Raw genomic sequence first — 21,297 nt, 5'->3', positions numbered from 1 at the left:
ATATGTTGCATATTGTATGCCATATAGTTTTAAAATCTCCGCTTAGGATTATTTCATGCATCATATTTGATATAAATGTTATAGTATATAGTTGCATAAAATTATAAGCATGCACATGCATCTAGTTTAATATAAGTGTCATATTATATAGTTGCATGTTATAATTAAAGTATATCTATGCATCATATTTTAACATAATTGTTATATTATATGATAGATATGTATAATTTTCATTAATGAATAATATAAGTGTTATATCGTATGATGAAAATGGAATTGCATTGAACATGACATTACTTAGTAAATATAAATATTATACTTAAATTAATGTCATTAGATGTATGATTATAGGGTTTAATATTTTATTAATTTATAATTGTTATAAGTTTAATGAATTCGATTAAAATCTATAACCAAGAATTGTATGCAAACATAAGTTTTAGTTAATTTTAAATGGTTTAAAATTAATTTGTCTAGACTTATGTTAAAGTATTTATAATATGATTAGAAATAGGCTAATCTTTTATTTTCTTTTTGATGGGATTAAATTGAAAATAATAAAAGACTAAATTTGTAAAATAATTGTCTAGAAGAGACCTTTGTTTAAGGAAGGTTCTGTCTAAGGTTGGAGTATTTTAGCTGACGAAAACAGAACACTCCTACCTGAGAATTGACTTGAAAAGTGAATTAGACAAATATGTTATAAGGATGCAATACATGATTAGATTTATTAGAGTGTTTAATAAACAAGAATCATGTATTGTTAAACTTTCCAATATAAGATGTTATATTAGACCAATTTAACAATGGACTTAGATAAATGTTTTAGCTGGATTTACCTAAGTAACAAACTCTAGGTTTTAAATACTTAGTGGGAGATGACAATATATTTGACATGTGATCTGATTCTCTTACATTCTTGGGTAATTCACACCATGAGATTCATGCTTGGCTTCGAGGTGCCTTGATGCGTCCCCCTACGGAAGGTGTTTGCATGGATCAATATCAAGGTGAATTAGAGAAAATATTTATAGTAAGTGGGAGAGGAACGTGTGTCAACACATCCCACAGTCTTCATCATTAGTTGACATCGTAAGATTTATGCTTGGTTTCGAGGCGCCTTGATGCATCCTCCAAAGGATGGTGTTTGCATAGGTCGATATCAGGGTTAACTCTTAAAAATGATAGGATTATGAAAAATGATAGGATTATGATTTTTATTACTCAATATTATTCTTCCCTACGGAAGACTTGTTAAGGTAAATATTATAATTTCCAAAATGATAGGTAACACTTACAAGAATTCATTAAGGTGGTTAACGAAATTCTGACAAAATGAATGGTAACTAAATATTATAGGAATAAGAGTTATTTTGGTGTAATATTTGGTTGAGAATGTCTCAATTCAGTGAATGAGTAACTGACTGCTCTAGGGTGGCTTTTTCTAAATCACTGAAGTATCATTGCAAAATAAATTATTAGGGTTCAGTACAGTTTTGCTAAAATTTGATTGGATTTGTTTTAAGAGTTATTCAAGTTTTCTAATATAAATAAATTTGTTTGGCTTTAGCAAATATGTCAAATTCAATGATTTCCTTATTAGCTTTCGAATTATTAACTGCTAATCATTTCACAACTTTGAAAAATTGTGAGCCTACAGGTTTCCTACTATGTTATCGGAACCTACAGGTTTCCTATTATATTATCAGGCTGACGGGTGCCATACTATGTTTGGGAGCCTTTGAGCCACCAGATGCATGTTAGGTTGGGTTAAATCGCTCAATAGGTAGCCATCTAGGATTAGTTGATATATGCATGTCCCACTAATATGTTGCATTTATTAGACATAAATGCATAGTCTGACTTCGGTAGTGGGGTTATTTACTGAATATTTTATACTCACCCTTTTTTTATATTGTGTTTTTCAAGTAAAGGAAAGGAAGCAACGATGCATAACAAGAAGAATCCATGATAGTGTTATGGGACCAGAAGAAGTTTCCGCATAGTTTTCATGTTTTAAAGCTAGTCTTATGTTGTCTAAATTCCTTTTGGAACTTTTGTTATTTTAGTTTTTCAGAAATTTATGTTTTAACTGTTTTGTAGTAGGGGTACCCCTAGCAGAGGCTTTGAGTTTTGATCTGTTTGTTCGTAAAAAATATTTCTTTAAAAAAATTCGTTATGTTTTAGTTATTTCTGTTAAAGGATTCTACTTTAAAATTATGCATGCATTTGGTAATGTCCTGTTAGTGTGTCTTAGAGAATCGGGTTGTTACACTTCTATCATTGTCTGCCACTAATAATTTGAGTATTCCGTTATTATCTATTACTATCAAAAGTTGTAAATTTTATGTTTTGTTATGTGAATATTCTTCCTTGGTATAAATAGACAAAGCTAAAAAAAAAAAAAAAAAACTAAATATTGTAGTCTACCACTGATAGTTAATGATAAAAGTCTATAACTGTCAATCAATGATAAAAAGTGATAGACTTCTATCATTGTTGGGCAGTGATAGTCAATGAAAGAAGTATATCGCAGTTTACCAATGATAGAAAGTGATGTCTATCTTTGATATTTTGAATATTCTATTATTGTTTATCACTCTCTACTTCTTTAAATCATTTTACCACTGATAGTCAGTAACAACCTTCCATCACCGTCTATTGGTGCTAGAAAGTGATATATTTCTATCATTAGTACTTAGTGTAGTAAGTGATATACTTCTATCAATGATAATCTTATATAACTATCTTTCAATAATATAATATGCTTGAAAATAGTATTTTCAGTCAATTTCTTTAAATCAATTTACCAATGATGGTAAGTGATAGTCTTCTATCACTATCTATCAGTGATAGAAAGTGATATATTTCTATCATTAGTACTTAGTGTAGTAAGTGATATACTTCTATCAATGATAATCTTATATAACTATCTTTCAATAATATAATATGCTTGAAAATAGTATTTTCAGTCAATTTCTTTAAATCAATTTACCAATGATGGTAAGTGATAGTCTTCTATCACTATCTATCAGTGATAGAAAGTGATATATTTCTATCACTAATAGTTAGTGATAGGATGGATCGAATCTCTCTTTGATCGCTTTTATTTTGATTTTGGGAAGATGAAAAATATAGAAAATTAAGAAATAAAACAAACATCATCGTGTTGTGAGTTATTTAAGATTAAGCATGAATAAAAATTAGAGGAAAAATTACCATTGTAGTTTCCTCTTCTCTTCACTAGAACTTTTCCTTGAATTTGTTGATCTTCTCCTTCATTGAGAACTCCTTCAAGAAGTCTTCCTCAGCTATGATTCTTGGCAAGAACCCACTGGTAAGAGTTCTTTTGAAAGAGAAAGGAATTTAAAACAGGAGAAGCCAATTTCAAAGAACTTATTCTTCTGTGTATTAAGAGTGAGCAAAGAGAACTTCAAGAAGACTTAGGGTATGTTTGGGAGTGATTTTGTCTTTTGCCAAAATCACTTTTTCTTAAAATGATGGTGTTTGTTAAGTGATTGACCTGGAATAACCCAAAATGGCTATCTAATATAATTCATTTTTTGTTAAAATATTGTTGAATAGCCTGTCATAAATTATTAATAAAACAAATAATTATATATATATATTGAATTTTCTTTCAATATCTATTATAAATATTCACCTTACTCAAAATATCAATCATGCATATAAGAATTTAACAATAAATAAATTAAAATATATATTTACCATAATTATTTAGTTAAATAATAATTTCTCGAATAGAAAATACAACTTTGAGTAATTAGACAACTCTAAATACATTTTTAGNACTATGCATATAAAAATTTTACAATAAAATAAAAAGAAATTGATATTTACCATAATTATTTAGTTAAATAATAATTTCTCGAATAGAAAATACAACTTTGAGTAATTAGACAACTCTAAATACATTTTTAGAACCAAACATAATAATTCAAAATCATTTTTAAATATCTTAAAATCACTTTAAAAATTTTGGAACCAAACATAAATTTGATTGTTCAAAAATCAATTTTACAAAATCAATTGTACCTAAATCTCTTTTTCTAAAATCACTATTCCAATTATGACTCCCAAATACACCCTTATCATTTAAGAATAACTCCCTTATTTGATTTTACGTAGGAGAGTCTCTAAACTCCCTAACTCCCCACCTCCTCTTCAGTAAGGGAAAATAAATAATTAATTTAATTAAATATCTTATATTTAATTAACTAAATATTTCAATCATATTCAAATACATATTTCTCTCTTGACCTATAATTTTAATATGAATCTCATCCATATTAATATATAATCTATAGTTATAATATGAATCTTATTCATATTAATTTAATATTTGAATCACATTTGAATTCTCTCATACCATATAGTTTAAACTTGAATCATATTCATAATTACATAATAATATATCTACTACATACATAACATTTTATATTAGTTGTATCTAATACAATAAATATATCATTCCCTAATTAATGTGAACATTTCAAATTGTTCTTTCAATACTTTGGCCCTTGTTGATCCATTATGAGCTAGCAAGGGAACCTTATGGACCTACAAATTATAAGCTCCAATGATCATAGATTAATTAATTAATAAATATTCATTAACTATGTGGCAAACCATTATAAATCCATAGTGCACTCTTATTCATTGTAGGACAAGTTGCATCCATAGATATAATCATTAAACGTAAGTCAATTCTTCACGAGTCTTTCGTAATTACAATTGGGTCAAATGTTTGTTTTACCCTTGTAATTAACTCTATATTCTTAAGTACCATTGATTCTCTATTTAACAATTTATTTATGATCCAATCATAAACCAAGTTCCTTTCGAGCCAATGAGAGGACGAGACCCATTGTTCAAGTTTTGGAGTCAGGACGTAATGGAACTACTCATCTAGTTACCCAATACAGGAAAGAGCGAATTCCATCTTTTGAAATTACGTTCCCAGCTCCCTATTTGGTAAGTTTTTAAAATGGTAGACATATTGAGTTAGCGGTTTAGACCACTCTCACCCATGCAATTCAAAGGACGAGTTTTTATAGATAGAAGTTCATAACTCACTCAGGATTGAAATCAAGTTACATATGATTATCTTATGAAATATTGATCCCTTCAACTAATGAAGTTACAAAGAGAGATTAATTATTTCGCGGTTCAATCTTATACAAACTTTTTGTATAAGATTCCCCCACTCACATGTCTCAACATGAGTGATTTGGATTACATTGTTGGTAGTAATTACAAAGTGGGACGTATCCATAGTGTCACCAGAATAAAACACTAAACCTTATCCATCTACTGTAGACCTTTTGGGTTATTACTTAAATATAATCTATTGTATGTCAACTACATACTGTTCAAGTCTCATGTAAGTAACCTTGGATTTTTCCTTATTGGATAGAGTTACACAAATTTAAGACAAAAATTATTTTATTAATAATAAGTAAATTGTTTATGTATTTACAAACCATGATTTTAGAACATAAAATCTAGCAGTAATAGCCTTTTATCACTGTCTATCAATGATAGAGAGTGATAGTGATAGCAAGCTATCACTCACTATCAATGATAGAATTATATCACTTTCTATCCGATAGAAGCTTATATCATTAATAACCAGTGATAGTCTTTTATCATTTATATCATATTCTATTAATAATGTAAAAAAGTACTATCAACCTATTAGTATAAAGTCAATCTTTGGCCACTTGCTTGTTTTATTTTTAATTGATCTCTTATTTGATTCTCTTAATCAATATGATCATCAACTTCCTGCAAAGAAAAAAATTGTTTTTAAGTTAGAAGATACATGGTTAGGAAGATAAATTGTTTTTAAATTAGAAGATACATTGTTAGGAAGATAGTGATAAAGTCTAGTATTATGGCTATTCATGGGTTGAGTTGAGTTGGGTTAAAAGACTTTTTAGATCTAATCCAATTGTTCGGGTTATAAATTTCTTCAACCCAAATAACCCTTATTAAAAAATGAACCCAACCCAACCCAACCATGAAATATTTGGGTTGAGTTGGTTCGGGAGGTCATTTGTTTAAAATTTTGTTCTAAAAAGAAGCGCGGAATGTGATTTGGGACACGATGGGAGTTTGCGTGCCCAACGTAAATATGTAAAAATCTTTTTTAATTATTTATATATTGAATTAAGATTAACAACTCAATTTCAATTTAAATAGTGAAAATTTTCTTTCTAAAGTGCAAAGAAACTACTTTTAAAAGTTGTTGAAGAATAAATTATTAAAAAAAATTAAAATCAATATATGTATAAATAATTGTGTTATAAGTAGTAAAAAAACATATTTTAAATGTAATAATAAATTCGGGTTGGTTTGGGTTATATTAGGTGAACCCATTAACCAACCCAACACATAAAATTTTCATTAATTTGAACCTGGCCCAATCTAAACCATGCGGGTTGGATTGGGTTGATCAATTTTTTCGGGTCATCAAATTTTTTGAACACCCTTATCTAATATGATAGAAGATTATTTCAGTGATTTGATAGACGATGATATGACCAATGATAGACAGTGATAGCATACTATTAGTGTTTATCAATGTTACACGTGATCAATGGATGGGAGATGCAAGCAAAATCAATGTGTTTTTTTTGGAGCATGGGCTTTTTGAACTTTTTGTATGGGTTGGAGCAAAGTTTTGCTATATTTGTAAATTGTTTTTAGCTTTGCTATATTTGTAATTAATTTGGCCTATTTTGCTATATATATAAACAATTTTTTTAAAAAAAATTGATTTGGCTATCAATCGCTCCCACTTTTGGAAAAATAAAGGGTAATTGCAATGAGAGTATCTTTAGGGATAATAACCAAGTATATAACAAAATTTAAAAAAAATTGAAAAAATAAAAAAGTCTAGCAACGATAGACTTCTTTTGCCGATGGACTCTTACTTACAATATGATCTATCACTCATAGACTACCTAAATTTTGCCATATTTATAATTAGTTTTAGATTATGATACATCTGCTAATATTTTAGATCTAATTGCTATATTTGAAACCGTCCCAAAAATAAATAATGAAAAAATAATAAATTCGTGTCAGATTTAATTTTAATACTTTTAATTTTACTAAAATCTCAAATCATTAAAATTTGTTCAAACTGAAGATGTGGATTATGAATTACTTTATTTTCTTTAGAAAAAATGGAATTGTTTGTTGTTGACCAGAATAACAAACTTATATGGTGACCACGTTTTTTTCTTTTCAATTTTTATTCAATTTTATACTGTAAAGAAAGTACTAAAAAAAAGTATAAATTTAAAAAAGACATACATTCAAATCTAAATTTAGAAAAAAAATTAAGTATGTTTTTTTATATAAAAAGACATTTATATCCAAATTATTATAACTATTTATTTTCAGTGTTTTTTTAATTTGGTTTTGGGTGGTGTTGGTTTGCAGTAGATGCAATCCAAATAGTGTGTTTTGAAGCTTGGCTTGAGAAGAATATGGTAAACAGCCAATCAATAGGGTTGTTTACTAATCCTCGACTCCCACTTATGATAGACTTATTAGCTCCAATATTTATTCTGTTGTAAAGCGAATAGAGAAACTGTTATCTAAAGCAGGTTATAAGGGTAGAAACGGTTCGGTTCGGTTCAATTTGGTGGTCAAACCGAATCGAATCGATTTTTTAAAATATGAAACCGAATCGAATCGATTTATTGGTTCAAACCAAACCGAACTGAATCGTATATATGCAAAAGCCCTCTATACACATCAAAGAAATTTGGCTGCAAATGGTGAAGCTGTTAACGGATTTTGAGTACCATGTGATGTGCGTTGGGACATGAACGTTATGGAATGACATGAATAATTTGATTGTGCAAAAGCCCATCTCTTATATTAGGACCAAATGTGTGTGGATATCTAGTTACACTCAAGATTTTGTGCGACAATAAAAAGAAAATTTAATATATTTACTATTTCATAAAATCATAATTTCTATTTCTATTATTCCTATTTTCATAAAATTATCATTTTAGTTATTTATAAGTTTAATTATATTTTATTATTATTATTATTATATTGATTTATTTATTATTATATTTATATATTATATATTTCTCCATATCTATTGTGTTCCATTGTGCTTCTCAATTTCACAATAACAAATAATTTTAAAAATGCTTACTATTTTACCAATTTCTTTTTAAAGTATTTTTTTCTATGTGAGTTGGATTATGTTTATTTTATTGAAAATAAATCAAATAATAGACATTTATATAAGAAGAAAATGTAAATATAGCAATCAGACCTAAAGTATTAATAATTATAATACAATATAAAATAATTTGTAGATATAACAAAACTTAGATCTAGCTTTTGGAGTCTACCAATGATAGACTATATGTTGGTAGGAGTATATCATTGATAGGAATCTATCAATGATAGAGTCTATCATTTGATAGCTTTTGCTTTATTTGCAATTCTTTAAAAATGTTGCTATACACTTAATTATTAACCCTAAAAATGTTATCTATTACGATTGCCACTTATGTAATTAGATTGTCCATAAAGAATACCAATTTAGCTATTTCGTTTGAAATATTTGGACCTTATAAAGACCCAACGTGAAGAGGGGAATTGGAGCGTATGGCAAATTTTAGGGTTTGGTTTTGAAAAATGGCAAAATGGGCAAATAATAAGGTTTGTGGCAACTGACATGCACATGACCACGAGTTTTCAAATCCTTGTTTTACCCTTGTCTAGTTTGTAGATTTTGTTATTGATAAAACTACAAATACATTGTAAATGTAGAATCATAAACAATGACGGGTTTTGTATACGGGGTAATTGTTGATGCTTTTGTTCTCCACTTTCCCTCTAATCGATTCATTTGAAAAACTAAACATAACCGCCTTCCTCAAAATAACCACCCTAATGTTTTAATGTAGATTTTATTATTAATTTTAACTCTGTTTAACAACTTTTCAAATTAATTTCACTTGAATTAAATATCTAAGTTTTTCTATCAAATTTATATTTTAAATATTCATATATTAGCAAATTTCATTTATCTAATCAAATTTTAAATTTATTCAAATGTTTGCATGTTTTAAAGTTATTTTATACACATTTTTAATAAATTAAACATATATGTTCCCATATTTTTTAAGGTTTAAATTGTTTTGTTATTATATTCAATGGTACATATTTCATATTGAGTCACTATTTTAGCTGACAATTTGATAATACCGACTTGCCCTTAGTTGGTTCTATGTCCGGAATATTAAATACAATGTACTTGTAGAGTTTTATCAATAACCTAAATATAAATACACTGTAAATAGAGAGGTTAATTAATAATCGGGATATAAATACAATGTAATCAAAGAGTTTGATTAATAACCAAATTAATGATATTATAATCTAACCGATCCAATTTCAAAAGCGTCATTCCTTGCCCTCTTTTAAAATTTAAATTTATTTTTAATATTCAAATTAGATTTTGATAACTACTTCATAAATTGATTTAAAATAAACTCATCTCTTCCTTATTTTTCTTATTCAAATTAGTTATCTGATTTGATTTGATTTAACCAATTTTTTGAAAATATTTAGCATTAATCCATCTTTAATTTGTTTATCCACATTTTTTATTTTAATGTATATTATATCTTTATATTTTATATTATTTTAAATTTGGATTAAATATTTTTTATTCCGATTAGAATTTTACTTTTATATGTATTATAGTCTACCAAACTGTATATTTTATTTAAAAGTTATCATTTTTTTTGTATTTTTTAATCACTTTTTATTCATTATCATCCTATTATATTATTATACCATTCATTTGTCTTTTTGACAAATAAATAAATATCATTTTTGCTATTTTTGCTATGCCTCTCCAAGGAGTTAGGCTCCTTCTGTAAGTTGTGTGGTTGAGGGAGTTATATGTAATTGTTGAAGCTTAAATGAAAATGAAATTATGAATACAGTGTAATTGTAAATAAATGAACTCTTTTACTGATTTTTCTCCGCGAATCATATTTGAATTTATATTTTATTATCAAATTAGATTTATCTAGCTACTTATCGAATTGATCACAATAAACAAAAACTTCATGATTTTTCTCTCCAATTTATATTTGAATTTATCTTTTATTATCAAATTTGATTTTATCCTACTAATTTCGATTTGTTTAAATGTTTTGTTACAAATTCAATTATATCTAAATACTTTTTTTCATTATTTTATACCCATTGTTATCAAATTAATTTGATCTTTTTCTTTTCATATTTTCATATAGAAACACATAGAAAGAGCTTGTTGTACTTAAAAAGAAATATATAAAAGGGAATTAAACTTTAAATGTTTGAAGCATATGCGTGTGTGTATATATATATATATCTGTCTCTTATACACATCTAGATGTGTATAAGAGACAGATATTAATATCATCATCATCATTATTATTATTTATTAAAATAAGATAACAAAAAACCCTAAATTTCATCTTCCTCATCTTCTTCACTTAGCCAGCCCCAAAATCTCTTTTTGTTCCTTCTCAATCTCATATCTGCAATCGTTGGTTCAACATCCCTTTCTTGAATTCCATCATTTTGGCTAGCTTTTGATGACCACCCTCGCTAGGTTGCCGACCTTTTTTGGTCGCACACATATTTCTTGCTTTTGTTTCTACTTTGAACATCGTTTTCAATAATAACGTTTTGGGATTGATAGTGTTTAAAGTCGACTTTCAAGATCGTATGAGCAAAATGGTCACATGGAATGAAGACGATGAAAATCTTTACGACTGGTTTGATGTCAAACACAATCATATTCCCAATAGTCACATTGTCCTGAAATTGCAATTCCTTCAAATCCTCACTTGCCTACAATAGTACAATCAATTTTGCTCTTACTCACCTTGGAGGAAGTCCATCATTGTAAACATCTATCAGTTCTAATGACCCCTATTGTTTGGTCTTCATCTTCCCTTGTATACACTTATTCTATAGGCATTAAATACCATATTGGGTGATTTTTAATTTTTACTTATGGAATTTTTAAATACGGTGTATTTGTGATTCTAGAATGTTTAGTACTTATTTTTTTTTTTGTTTTGGGTAGTTTTGTCATTTACTAATTAGTATTTTCCATTATATAAGTTTGCTTTGCTATTTTATAATTTTGAAATGTTTTTACCACTCTTCCAAATGAAACTTTAAAATTTGTTACTTATCTGGGCCAATGTAAAGAAAAGAGAAAATGATAGGCCAATCACTAACCCTAGAAATTATAGAATTTTTAAAAAATAGCATTTCTAACCATCTCCAATAAGTTTCTCTACAGCCAGATGTAATGTCCACTGGTATAGCAATATTGGAATATGCATAGAATAGCTTTTAAGTCATTATTTCATCACCAATATGTAATGCAACAATTCTTGGGACCACATTTTTAATGAAGCACATATACATTTACAATCACTAGCAATATTAATCTTTCAAGGTTTAAATTGAGCATATAGATCTATGAGACCTTCATGATTAATTATTTGGTTGCTAACAATATTATTTAAACTGCTGTCACATTCCAACTCAAGTAGGGAGGAATGGCTCATTAAATCAGGTAGTTATACATCCATAACAAAGTTCAAATGTCTCATTATTTGTTGCATTAAAATATGTATGGTCAGACTAAGATGATGATAATATCTTGACAAAATTGGAAAGGTGCTCTTAATTTTAAGATAGATTGGAAAAGTAAAAAAAAAAAAAAAACCATCAATATAACTCGATCTCATATATCTATTAATGATAGAAATTAATTATCGATTTATCACTAATTTACCTCTATCATTAATTTAGTGATGGATGTTTCATTTACAAACACAAAAATGATATATTATTACTAAACTATGTAATTGATATACTGAGGGAAAAAAATTGCATAAAAATAATCGGAGGGCAATTATTAGATGTATTCTAGCATGTACCTAATCCTATGCATCTTTTTGTTAGTAATTAGTAAAAAAAAATATATGAACATTTTTAAGGCAAAATACTTAGTTACAATTATAATTAGACAATCACACAAATTGTCTAAATTATAATTTATCAGATACAATTTTTTTTTATTTCTTTTATAAAATATTTTAGTCATTATTATTTTTATGTGAGTGATGATAAGAGATGCATAAAGATAAAAATGCACCAAGTATTACTTTTTTTTTAAATAAAAATTTGGTCACACGGCAAAATTTTATTGAGTAAATGTCGAAGCTATAAGTAGATAAATGGTTAGCACTCAAGTGATTTTTCATATTTAATCAGGTAAATTTTTTTGCAAATATGCCCATATTGGAGATTTATTTAGTTGGCTTTATAGTTATTCTAAGGTAGTGGTTTCTGTAATTGTTTCAAATAAAGTCTTAACATCTATTTATGACATCAGATTATTTTCCTATACAATACTTTTCTTATATGGAAATATCCGTCTAGAATATTTCATCCGGTATTTTCCATTACTAAAGCGTAACTTGTAGGGATGAAAGCCCTAAAACAGCCGAAGAAAATAAAACCATTACTCATTATTAATTTAGATATTTTGAAATATAAGTACACTGAAAATTTTCAGATAAACACAGAGACCAAAATATATATTTAGCATACTATATAATAAATCATAGGTTATGCATGCTTAAAAATTACAGAGAAAAAAAACAAGGAAGGGATTTTTACCTTTGTAGAATCGAATGAATATCCAATTCTCCAATTGGGATTTCACGAATACCTCCAAAAATGTTACCTTCCTATCTCTGGAGAATTCTTGAGGTTTTGTTTGTGGGAGCTAGAAAATTAACTGGGAAAGGATGGGAAATTTTTATAGAGAGACATATTTCACATAACCTTTTTGTGGTTCATTGCAATTCGCCTCCAAAACTTACGTGGGAGTTATTTGATTTAATTAATTAATTAAAATAAATAAATAATTAAATCTAATTTAATTAATGATTTCATTTAAATTATATTTAAATGAAATATCTCTCACATAACCTATAGTTTTAATTCAATTAATTAAACTAAACTAAATCAAATAATTATTTAATTCTCCAATTAAATAATTACCAAATTAAATATCAAATATTTAATTTAACCTATAAATGAATCATATTCAATTGTATTTCTCTCATAACCTATAGTTTTAATATGCATCAAATATACATTAATTTTAACCTATAGTTTTAATATAAATCCAATTCACATTAAATTAATATTTGAACTCCTTCAAATATTTAAGTCTCCCATAAATTAATTTTGAATCATATCCAAAATTAAATTTATATTATAAAGTTTAATTAAAAAATAAATTTTATATTATAATGTATCATTATACATTATATTATTTCCTTAAGTGAGTTTGAATATTTCAAACTCTATTAAAAAAAAATAATTACCTCAATTCCCTTTACGAGCTAGGAAGGAGACCTCATGGATCCAACAATATGAGATTAATTGGCTAAACTCATTAACCAAATTAATCAATATTCGTTAACTGTGGGTACACTCCACTAATGACTCATAGCTGCACTCTTCTCACTGCATATATATTTATGTGTCCACAGATATAAACCAATACCAGCAAGTTAGTCCTTCACGAGTGTTTGTAACACCATTTGGGTCAAATTGCCGTTTTACCCCCGAGTTACCTCTGTGTCCTTAAATACTAGTGCTCCTTTAATGGATAACCTATTTATGATCCAACCATTAAATATAAACCCCTCTCGGGCCCGTGAAAAAGTAGGGCTCTTTGTTCAAGTCCTGGAGACACCACTTAAGGGAACACTCATCTACTTACATTAAAGTCAGGAAGAAGTAATATCCATCTTTTGTTATTATATTCCTAGCTTCTCACTCGGTCTTATCCCCAAAATGGTAGACTTATTGAGTCGGCGAATTGATCACTCTTACCCATACAAATCAAAGGATAATCCCTCGTGAACAAGAGTTCATAATATACTTAGGATTAAGACTAAGTTGCCTAGGTCATCCTATTGAAATAGAAATCTAACTAGTCAACAGTATCACATCTAGTGGTTACTATTTCGCGGTCAGATCTTATGTAAACTCATTATATAGGATACTGTTGGGGTTGATGCCCTAAAGTTTCATGTCCTGTAGTTTGTAAACAGTTTATACGGATGCTTGTGTTGTATAATATATGATATTTACTTCACATCTTGATTTTGCTCAGTTGTATGTTTTATTTACTTTACCACAAATCAATAAACATAAAATCCATGGTTATCTGTATGTAACTTAAGCATGTATGTGGTGACATACAAGTGGATCATGTCTTAAATGATAACCAAAATGGTCTATAGTATATGGATATAAGAGGGAAACCTTATCATAGTAACGCTACGGATGCGACCCACTTTATGGAATGGTCACAAGTGTTGTGACTTGTCACAGATGGTCTGATCCTGATCATTCGTGTAGGGGACATGCGAGCGGGGGTGTTCTATATAAAGAGTTTGTATAAAACCTGACCACAAATGTTTGCATGTTTGTATAACACTGTTCATGACAGAGACTTCACTTCACTAGGATGACCATAGGTAACATGGCCTCAATCTTGAGTGAGTTAGGAACTTCTGCCATTGAGGGAGGTCCTTTGATTTGTATGGGTGCGAGTGGCCAGGTCGCCGATTCAAACCTACCATTTTGGGGATTCGTCTAATTTGGGAGTTGGGAACTCAGCTACACAAGATGGAATTCACTCCTTCCTCGAGGCAGGGGCAAGTAGATAGATAGCTCTCTTAAGGGCCGATTCCAAGGCTTGAACGATGTGGCACCACAAACCTTCTCTTGGTCCGAGAGGTGTTCACACATAGTTGGAATGGACTATGAGGTATTGTTCATTAGAGGAATTAGTGGTACTTAAGGAGTGAGATGTAACTACAGGGGCAAAATGATAAATTGGCCCAGCTGTACTTACGATATATGTGAAGGGTCATTGTACTCATGATGGTTATATCCGATGGACACAAAAATATATCTGTGGTAAGAAGAGTTCAACTATTAGTCTTTAGTGGAATGCCTGACAGTTAACGGATGGTGAATCTTATGGCTAAAGAGTTTAGTCAGCTATTCACCTACCGTTGGAGCTTCGAGCCACAGGTTCATAAGGTCCCCTAGGTAGCTTGGATAAAGTCGAGAATTGATTTTTGGGTCAGTATGAAATGTTCAAATTGACAAGTGGGAGTTTGATTATATATGATATAATTGAACTGGTTAATTATATATATGATATAGTTGACTAAATGTATGAGATACATTATTTTAGAGGAAATTACATATAAATATGATTTATATCAAGTAGAGAAGAAATTACTATAGTGATATCAAACTATAGGGTAAGAATATAATATGTTTATATTCATTTATTAATTAAATTGGTTAATTATGTGATAATTGGCCGAAAATCTCTCCCCAATTGTGCATTAGTAGCAGAATCTTTATTCGGTTATTGTAACTGAAGAATAAAATGAAAAATTATTTCATTTTGTAAAAAGTTCGAAAAAATTGCAAAAGGTGTGAAAACGTTTCGATTGCTTAGCTGAGAGCCTATACGATAGAGCCTTATCACTTAAACGATTGCACACCCCGTGTCTAAACAATCGCACGTAGTCTCTAAACGATCGCCTAGCGTGCTGAGTTTTCTAAACGATTGCTTACCAATTACTAAACGATTGCTTAGTAAAACCTACACGATCGTGTAGCTCTCTCTAAACGATAAGCATCCGTTATACGATAGCCTTCTCTCCCACTTGCTTATCATTTTACACGATCAGCCCGTTCCTCCTTCCTCTACGAAATTCAACAAAAACCACGCTTTAGATTCTCACTTCGAGAATAACAAGGGCTCCAAGTGGTGGTCTCATCCCCGCTCCTGCTTGTTCGTGCTTGTTTGTTTGCTGTCATTCGTGTAGACGATCGTGCTGTCGTAGCCGATTATTTTACTGGGTGATAACGAACGTACAGGTTGCTTCCGTTGCGTTGAGTTCGAAGTGAAGAGAGTCTTCAACTGGTATGTGAACTCAATCCTTTGTATTTTATTTATCAAAGCATATCGTTAATTAGTGTTAAATTGCATAAGTATTTGATAGAATGTGTGTGTGGTAATTTCGGTCACAATGAAATAGGAAAGATCCGAACGTGCTCATGGATACTCTTCGTGAAGAGTTCCTTCAGTTACAATTGTTGTAAAGTACTACAAATGATATGATCCTAATCATTCATGTGGAGACATGTGAGTGAGGATATTCTATACAAAGAAGTTTGTATAAGACCGGACCACAATATGTTTAGTCTCATTATATAACACCATTCATAATATAGACTTTTATTTCACCAAGATTACCATAGGTAACATGACCTAAATCTTGAGTGAGTTGTAAACTCCTGCCTATGAAGACGGTTCTTTGATTTGTATGGGTGAGAGTAGCCAAATCGCCAACTCAACAAGCCTACCATTTTGGGGATTCTTCTGATTGAGGAGTCGGGAACACAACTACACAAGAAAAAAATTCACTCATTCCCCAATGTTGAAAAAAGTAGATAAATTGCTCCCTTAAGAGCTGATTTCGAGGCTTGAACAATGTGGCGCCACACCCTCTCCTGACACGAGAGGGGTTTGGTCATAGTTGGACTGTGATTTATTTTTCATTAGAGGGATCAGTGGTATTTAAGGAGTTAGATGTAACTATAGGGGCAAAATAGTAATTTTGGCCTACCTGTACTTATGAGCAATTTGTGAAGGGTCATCGTACTGTTGATTGGTTATATCTAATAGACATATAAATATATCTGTAATGCGAAGAGCGCAGTTGTCGGTCTTTAGTAGAATGCCCAACAGTTAATGGATGTTGAATAATTTAATTAAAGAGTTTAAATAATTATTCAAATACCATTGGAGCTTTAATCTACAGATCCATGAGATCCCTTCTGTAGCTCAACAGAGATTAAATGAGAATTAATTTTGGATTAATTTGAATTGTTCAAATTAATTAAGGGAATTAATTATATGTGATATAATTAATTCTACTTAATTATATATGATATAATTACTATAATGTATTTGATACATTATTTGAGAGGAAATAATTATAGGTTATGTGTTATATTAGTTATAATATATAGTTTAATATATATTATATGATAAGGTAGTTATCATATATTTGTATATTAAATTATTTTGAAAATGATTTTGGGAGGGAGTTGTAACTCACTTCCCCTTTTTTCTCTCTATTTTAGTGCATGTGTGGAGGTAATGCTTAATAGACCTATAGAATTCCAAAAAGAGATAGAAGTTTTTTTTTTCTAGAAAAATAGTTCTTCCTGTCAATCATTTACTCTCTTCTAAAAACCTAAGAGCCCACAACCCCTTAGTGATTTCTCATCCAATTAGAGAATACAAGAGACTCTATTCGTAGTGGTGAAAATTTGGATCGAGTTTATTTGTGACAGATCCAGAGAAAGGACATACATGTAGAAGGGTTCTTCAAGGGTAAGTTTTCTCTCACCCTAATTCTCTCATTTCCTTTTTTGTTTGCATGCTGTAAATTTATGTTTATACATAACATTTGTACTCTGTAATTTTGATTATGTGAAAATAAATTTTGGATCAATCTCAATGCTTCCACTCAAGGACATTCAAAGGTTCCTTCAGATACCCCCCTCGCATATCACCTACACGAACACATTGGATCATTACATTTGTATCAAATACAAAGTGGATCGTATCCATAGTGTCACTAGGATAAGGTACCCAACCTTATCCATATACTATAAACCTTTTAGGTTGTATCTTGACATTAATCCATGTATGTCTCCACATATAGTTCAAGACTCATAAGATAACCTAGGATGTCAGTTTATTAGATTTGGGTTATTAAGACAAAATGAATACAACACAATCAATAACACTTATTGAAATAATATTGATAACTCTTTATTGATGATATTCAATTACTTACATTTACTATCTATGAGCTTTAGGGCATAAAACCCAACACGAACTTCTTATTCCAAATGAGGATTTGTTTCCTTTCTTGGATTCGATTATTCAATGAGATTTATGTTGAACATTTAGGCTTGTCGTTTTTTTTTAATCACATAAGACAGTGTTATGTTGTACGACTATTGTTATGCAACGTTGTCTTCTTGCTTGTTGTTCACTATTCCATTGTGCAAATTCTTCATCCGTTGAAGTGCAACACTCTAAAGTAAATCATGGTATTAAGGGGAGCCTAAACCATTGCTGCTAGAGAAGAGATTCTCAGGCTTAGGGGAGCCTAAGACTCAACTTTGGAGAAAGAGTTGTCCATCATAGGGGGATCCTAAGATTCGTCAGTGAAGGGAGTTCACTGACTAAGGGGAAGATATCTCCATGAGAGGAGTCTCACACACTGTTGGAAGTCGAAGTGTTTAACGCTAATATTATCAAACTTATGGGGAGCCTAAGTACACTTGAGAAGGAGTTTCACATTTAGGGGGAGTCTAGGTGGTTAGTGAGTTGAGCTCTACGTGCGTCATTGTAGTAATTGTGTATTATAGATTAGTACTATGTTGTAAACTACTTTACTCTTTAATATTACTAGATTATCTTTCTTGAGCACATTGCCCTCCAGATGTAGGTGAATTATCACCAACTGGGTTACCAATTTTTGTGTATCTTTACTTATTTACTTGCTATTAGTATTTTTATTATTACAATGTTCGTCGGTATTTTCCGTTTAACATCCATATTTTGAGCTTATTGCTTTTTCAGTCTAGATATGACAACTAATTTTTTTTTTTTCTAATATCATAGTTTGCCTTTAAACATTTAATTTATCATCCATTTACAACTCCAAAGTTTACGAGGGGAACTTATTGATGGGCAAATGGGAAATACACTGATCAAATCATATAAATATTTAAAAGAGGACCCAAATTCTAAAACACCAAGAATGAAGCTACAAAGCTTGTGAAATGAACTTATTGATGGGATAAATGGAACATACTCAAATTCACAATGGATAAGCTTCAATAATGGAAGTTAAAGCAGGAAGAGGAATGACTCTGTAGCGAGGGAAACCAGCTTCTTCCAGTATTGTCTTCCACTCCTTCTCTGTTCTCTCTTTTCCATTTGTATGCGCCAACATTAGCAGATCGAAGTAGAATCTGGTGTCATCAAATGTCCCTTCCCCATCTTCGTTTAACACCACTTCCACGATAATCACTTTCCCTGTTTTCTCCGGAATCGCTTTCTTGCAATTCTCCAGAATTTTCACGCACTCTTTGTCGTTCCAATCGTGCAGTATCCACTGTAATTAACTCACTCAAAAGTTAGACGACAATTATCAAACCTCTTTAATGAAAGAATCAATCAATCGCTTACCTTCATAAAAATGGCGTCCGCTTTGGGAATGTAATCGAACATGTCCCCTCCGATGTGGGTCACTCCATGATAGAGCGGCGCCGTGCTGATCACGTGAGGGAGATCGTAATTGATGCCTTTGACGTGGGGGAAGGCTTTGACGATCTCCGAGACGGAGCCGCCGATTCCACCACCGACATCAGCGAGTGATTGAACAGAGTTGAACCCATCTTTGTAAACAGAGAGGATGGCGTTCATGACGACTTTGGAAGTAGAAGCCATGGCGTCGTTGAAAAAATGGTTGAATTGGGGGTTTTTGGAAGCGAAGTCCCAAATGTCAAGGCCGTTGGCAATTTGGAAGGGGCTGCCGCCTTCTTTAACGGCTTGGGTGAAACAGAGCCATGGATTGACCATCCATTGGTGAAGCTCCGAGAAGACCATAGGGGCAAGGCTGAGAGGGGAGTCCCGGAGGAGCCATTTGGAGGAGTGGGTGAGACCGTAGAGGGTTTCTCCGCCGTTGGATGGGTGATGAGCGGTGAAGATATTTCGACGGACTAAGAGTCTCATGATGCGAGTGAGATAGGAGATTTGCGGGGAGGAAGAGGGATTAGAAGCGGCAATGGAGGAAGCAATTTGAGAGAGAGAAATGGGAGAGCCATGGGAGTTGATGATATCGGGCAAGTGAAGTTCGACGGCGCATTTTAAGGCCATTGAATCGGCAAAACAGAGCATGTACTTCCATATCACTGACTGTCCTTTGAGCAGGTCCTCTGTTTCTTTTGTTTCTTTGGCTTCCATCCCTAATTTTGTGCAAGTGATTTTTATTTTGTAAGAAGAGATGATTGTGATTTATAAAAGGAAATGGAGTTGGTATGATGTAATAGAGACATGAGGGTGACATTCACAAACGGCTGCCAACATATATTTTATTTGTTTTTGTTGCATTTTTAAGCTTCCTCTTCCTTCCCTTGCGAAGAAAAAATTAAAATAATACTCATTTTTTTAAAATAAAAAAAACTGCCACGAGGCAGTTTTTTATTTGACAACTATTTAGATTTTGGATCGGACATACATAGATGCATCCAATAAAATTATTAGTTCTATTTATTCGTTGTCACGTCAATGTCCTTTTAAAAATAGTACATGGTTTAGTTTTATTAACAAATATTTATGAAAGTAAATTCTAGTGAGAACAAATAACCATGGTATCGAAAATTTTCTCTAATGTATTTGGTTGTTGTAATTCACCAAATCACATAAAAGAGAAAAATTTTAAAATTATATAAGAAAAAAAAAAGAGGATTATTTATCATGTGGCAAGATGTGGTTTGATGACTAGATGGATAGCAAAAAGATGATGCAAATTGCAATTAACTATTTTTTTTTCTTTTCAACGTCCACTATCAAAGGGTATTTAAGTAATTTAACTTTGGATGCTGACACAAATTAGTTAATATTCATTTTAGAAAATCTTATCATTTTCCATTTCTTTAAATTGTTATAAATTTGACTTTTATTTAGATTTGAATGTGGCTTTCATTTATTATTGTTGGATAGTCGGAAGTTTATTGAGTTATTAACTCATTATAAGCAATATTCAATTATATAACTAAATTTAATATTAAGAAAAAAAATTGAAAAAAAAAATTAATTGAAGAAAATAGAACTTTCAAATATTTTTTAAAATAAATGGATCCGGTTTTTTTATTTAAATGCATATTTTTCTTGTCCAAATATTCTCATTTAAATGTATATTGTTTATTTTAAAAGACGAATAAAAGTATTGTAATATTTTAATAATTAGTTTGAAATGTATTATATAATTATAATAAAATTAAAAATAAAAA

The 21,297-nt window shown here is 30.2% G+C and overlaps 1 protein-coding gene across 1 annotated transcript; it reads right to left on the bottom strand.

Annotated features, from left to right (window-relative positions):
* Positions 1–18,908: 18,908 nt before the first annotated feature.
* LOC120088849 (xanthohumol 4-O-methyltransferase-like) lies at positions 18,909–20,253 on the bottom strand. Its single transcript, XM_039046294.1, has 2 exons — positions 19,472–20,253; positions 18,909–19,397 (listed from the first exon to the last, which is right to left on the bottom strand). The coding sequence occupies exons 1-2, from the start codon at positions 20,246–20,248 to the stop codon at positions 19,101–19,103; spliced, it is 1,074 nt and encodes a 357-aa protein (XP_038902222.1). The 5' UTR covers positions 20,249–20,253; the 3' UTR covers positions 18,909–19,100.
* Positions 20,254–21,297: the final 1,044 nt, after the last annotated feature.

The sequence above is a fragment of the Benincasa hispida genome, chromosome 10, assembly GCF_009727055.1.
Source record: "Benincasa hispida cultivar B227 chromosome 10, ASM972705v1, whole genome shotgun sequence".
Lineage (NCBI taxonomy): Eukaryota > Viridiplantae > Streptophyta > Magnoliopsida > Cucurbitales > Cucurbitaceae > Benincasa > Benincasa hispida.
This window is presented reverse-complemented; position numbering and strand designations above follow the sequence as displayed.

Bases quoted from the DNA above. Each gene is read 5' to 3' on its own strand.
- LOC120088849 (XM_039046294.1), bottom strand. From the start codon at position 20,248: ATGGAAGCCAAAGAAACAAAAGAAACAGAGGACCTGCTCAAAGGACAG. The intron at 19,398-19,471 runs GTAAGCGATTGA...AGTTAATTACAG, and splicing joins CGGACGCCATTTTTATGAAG to TGGATACTGCACGATTGGAA.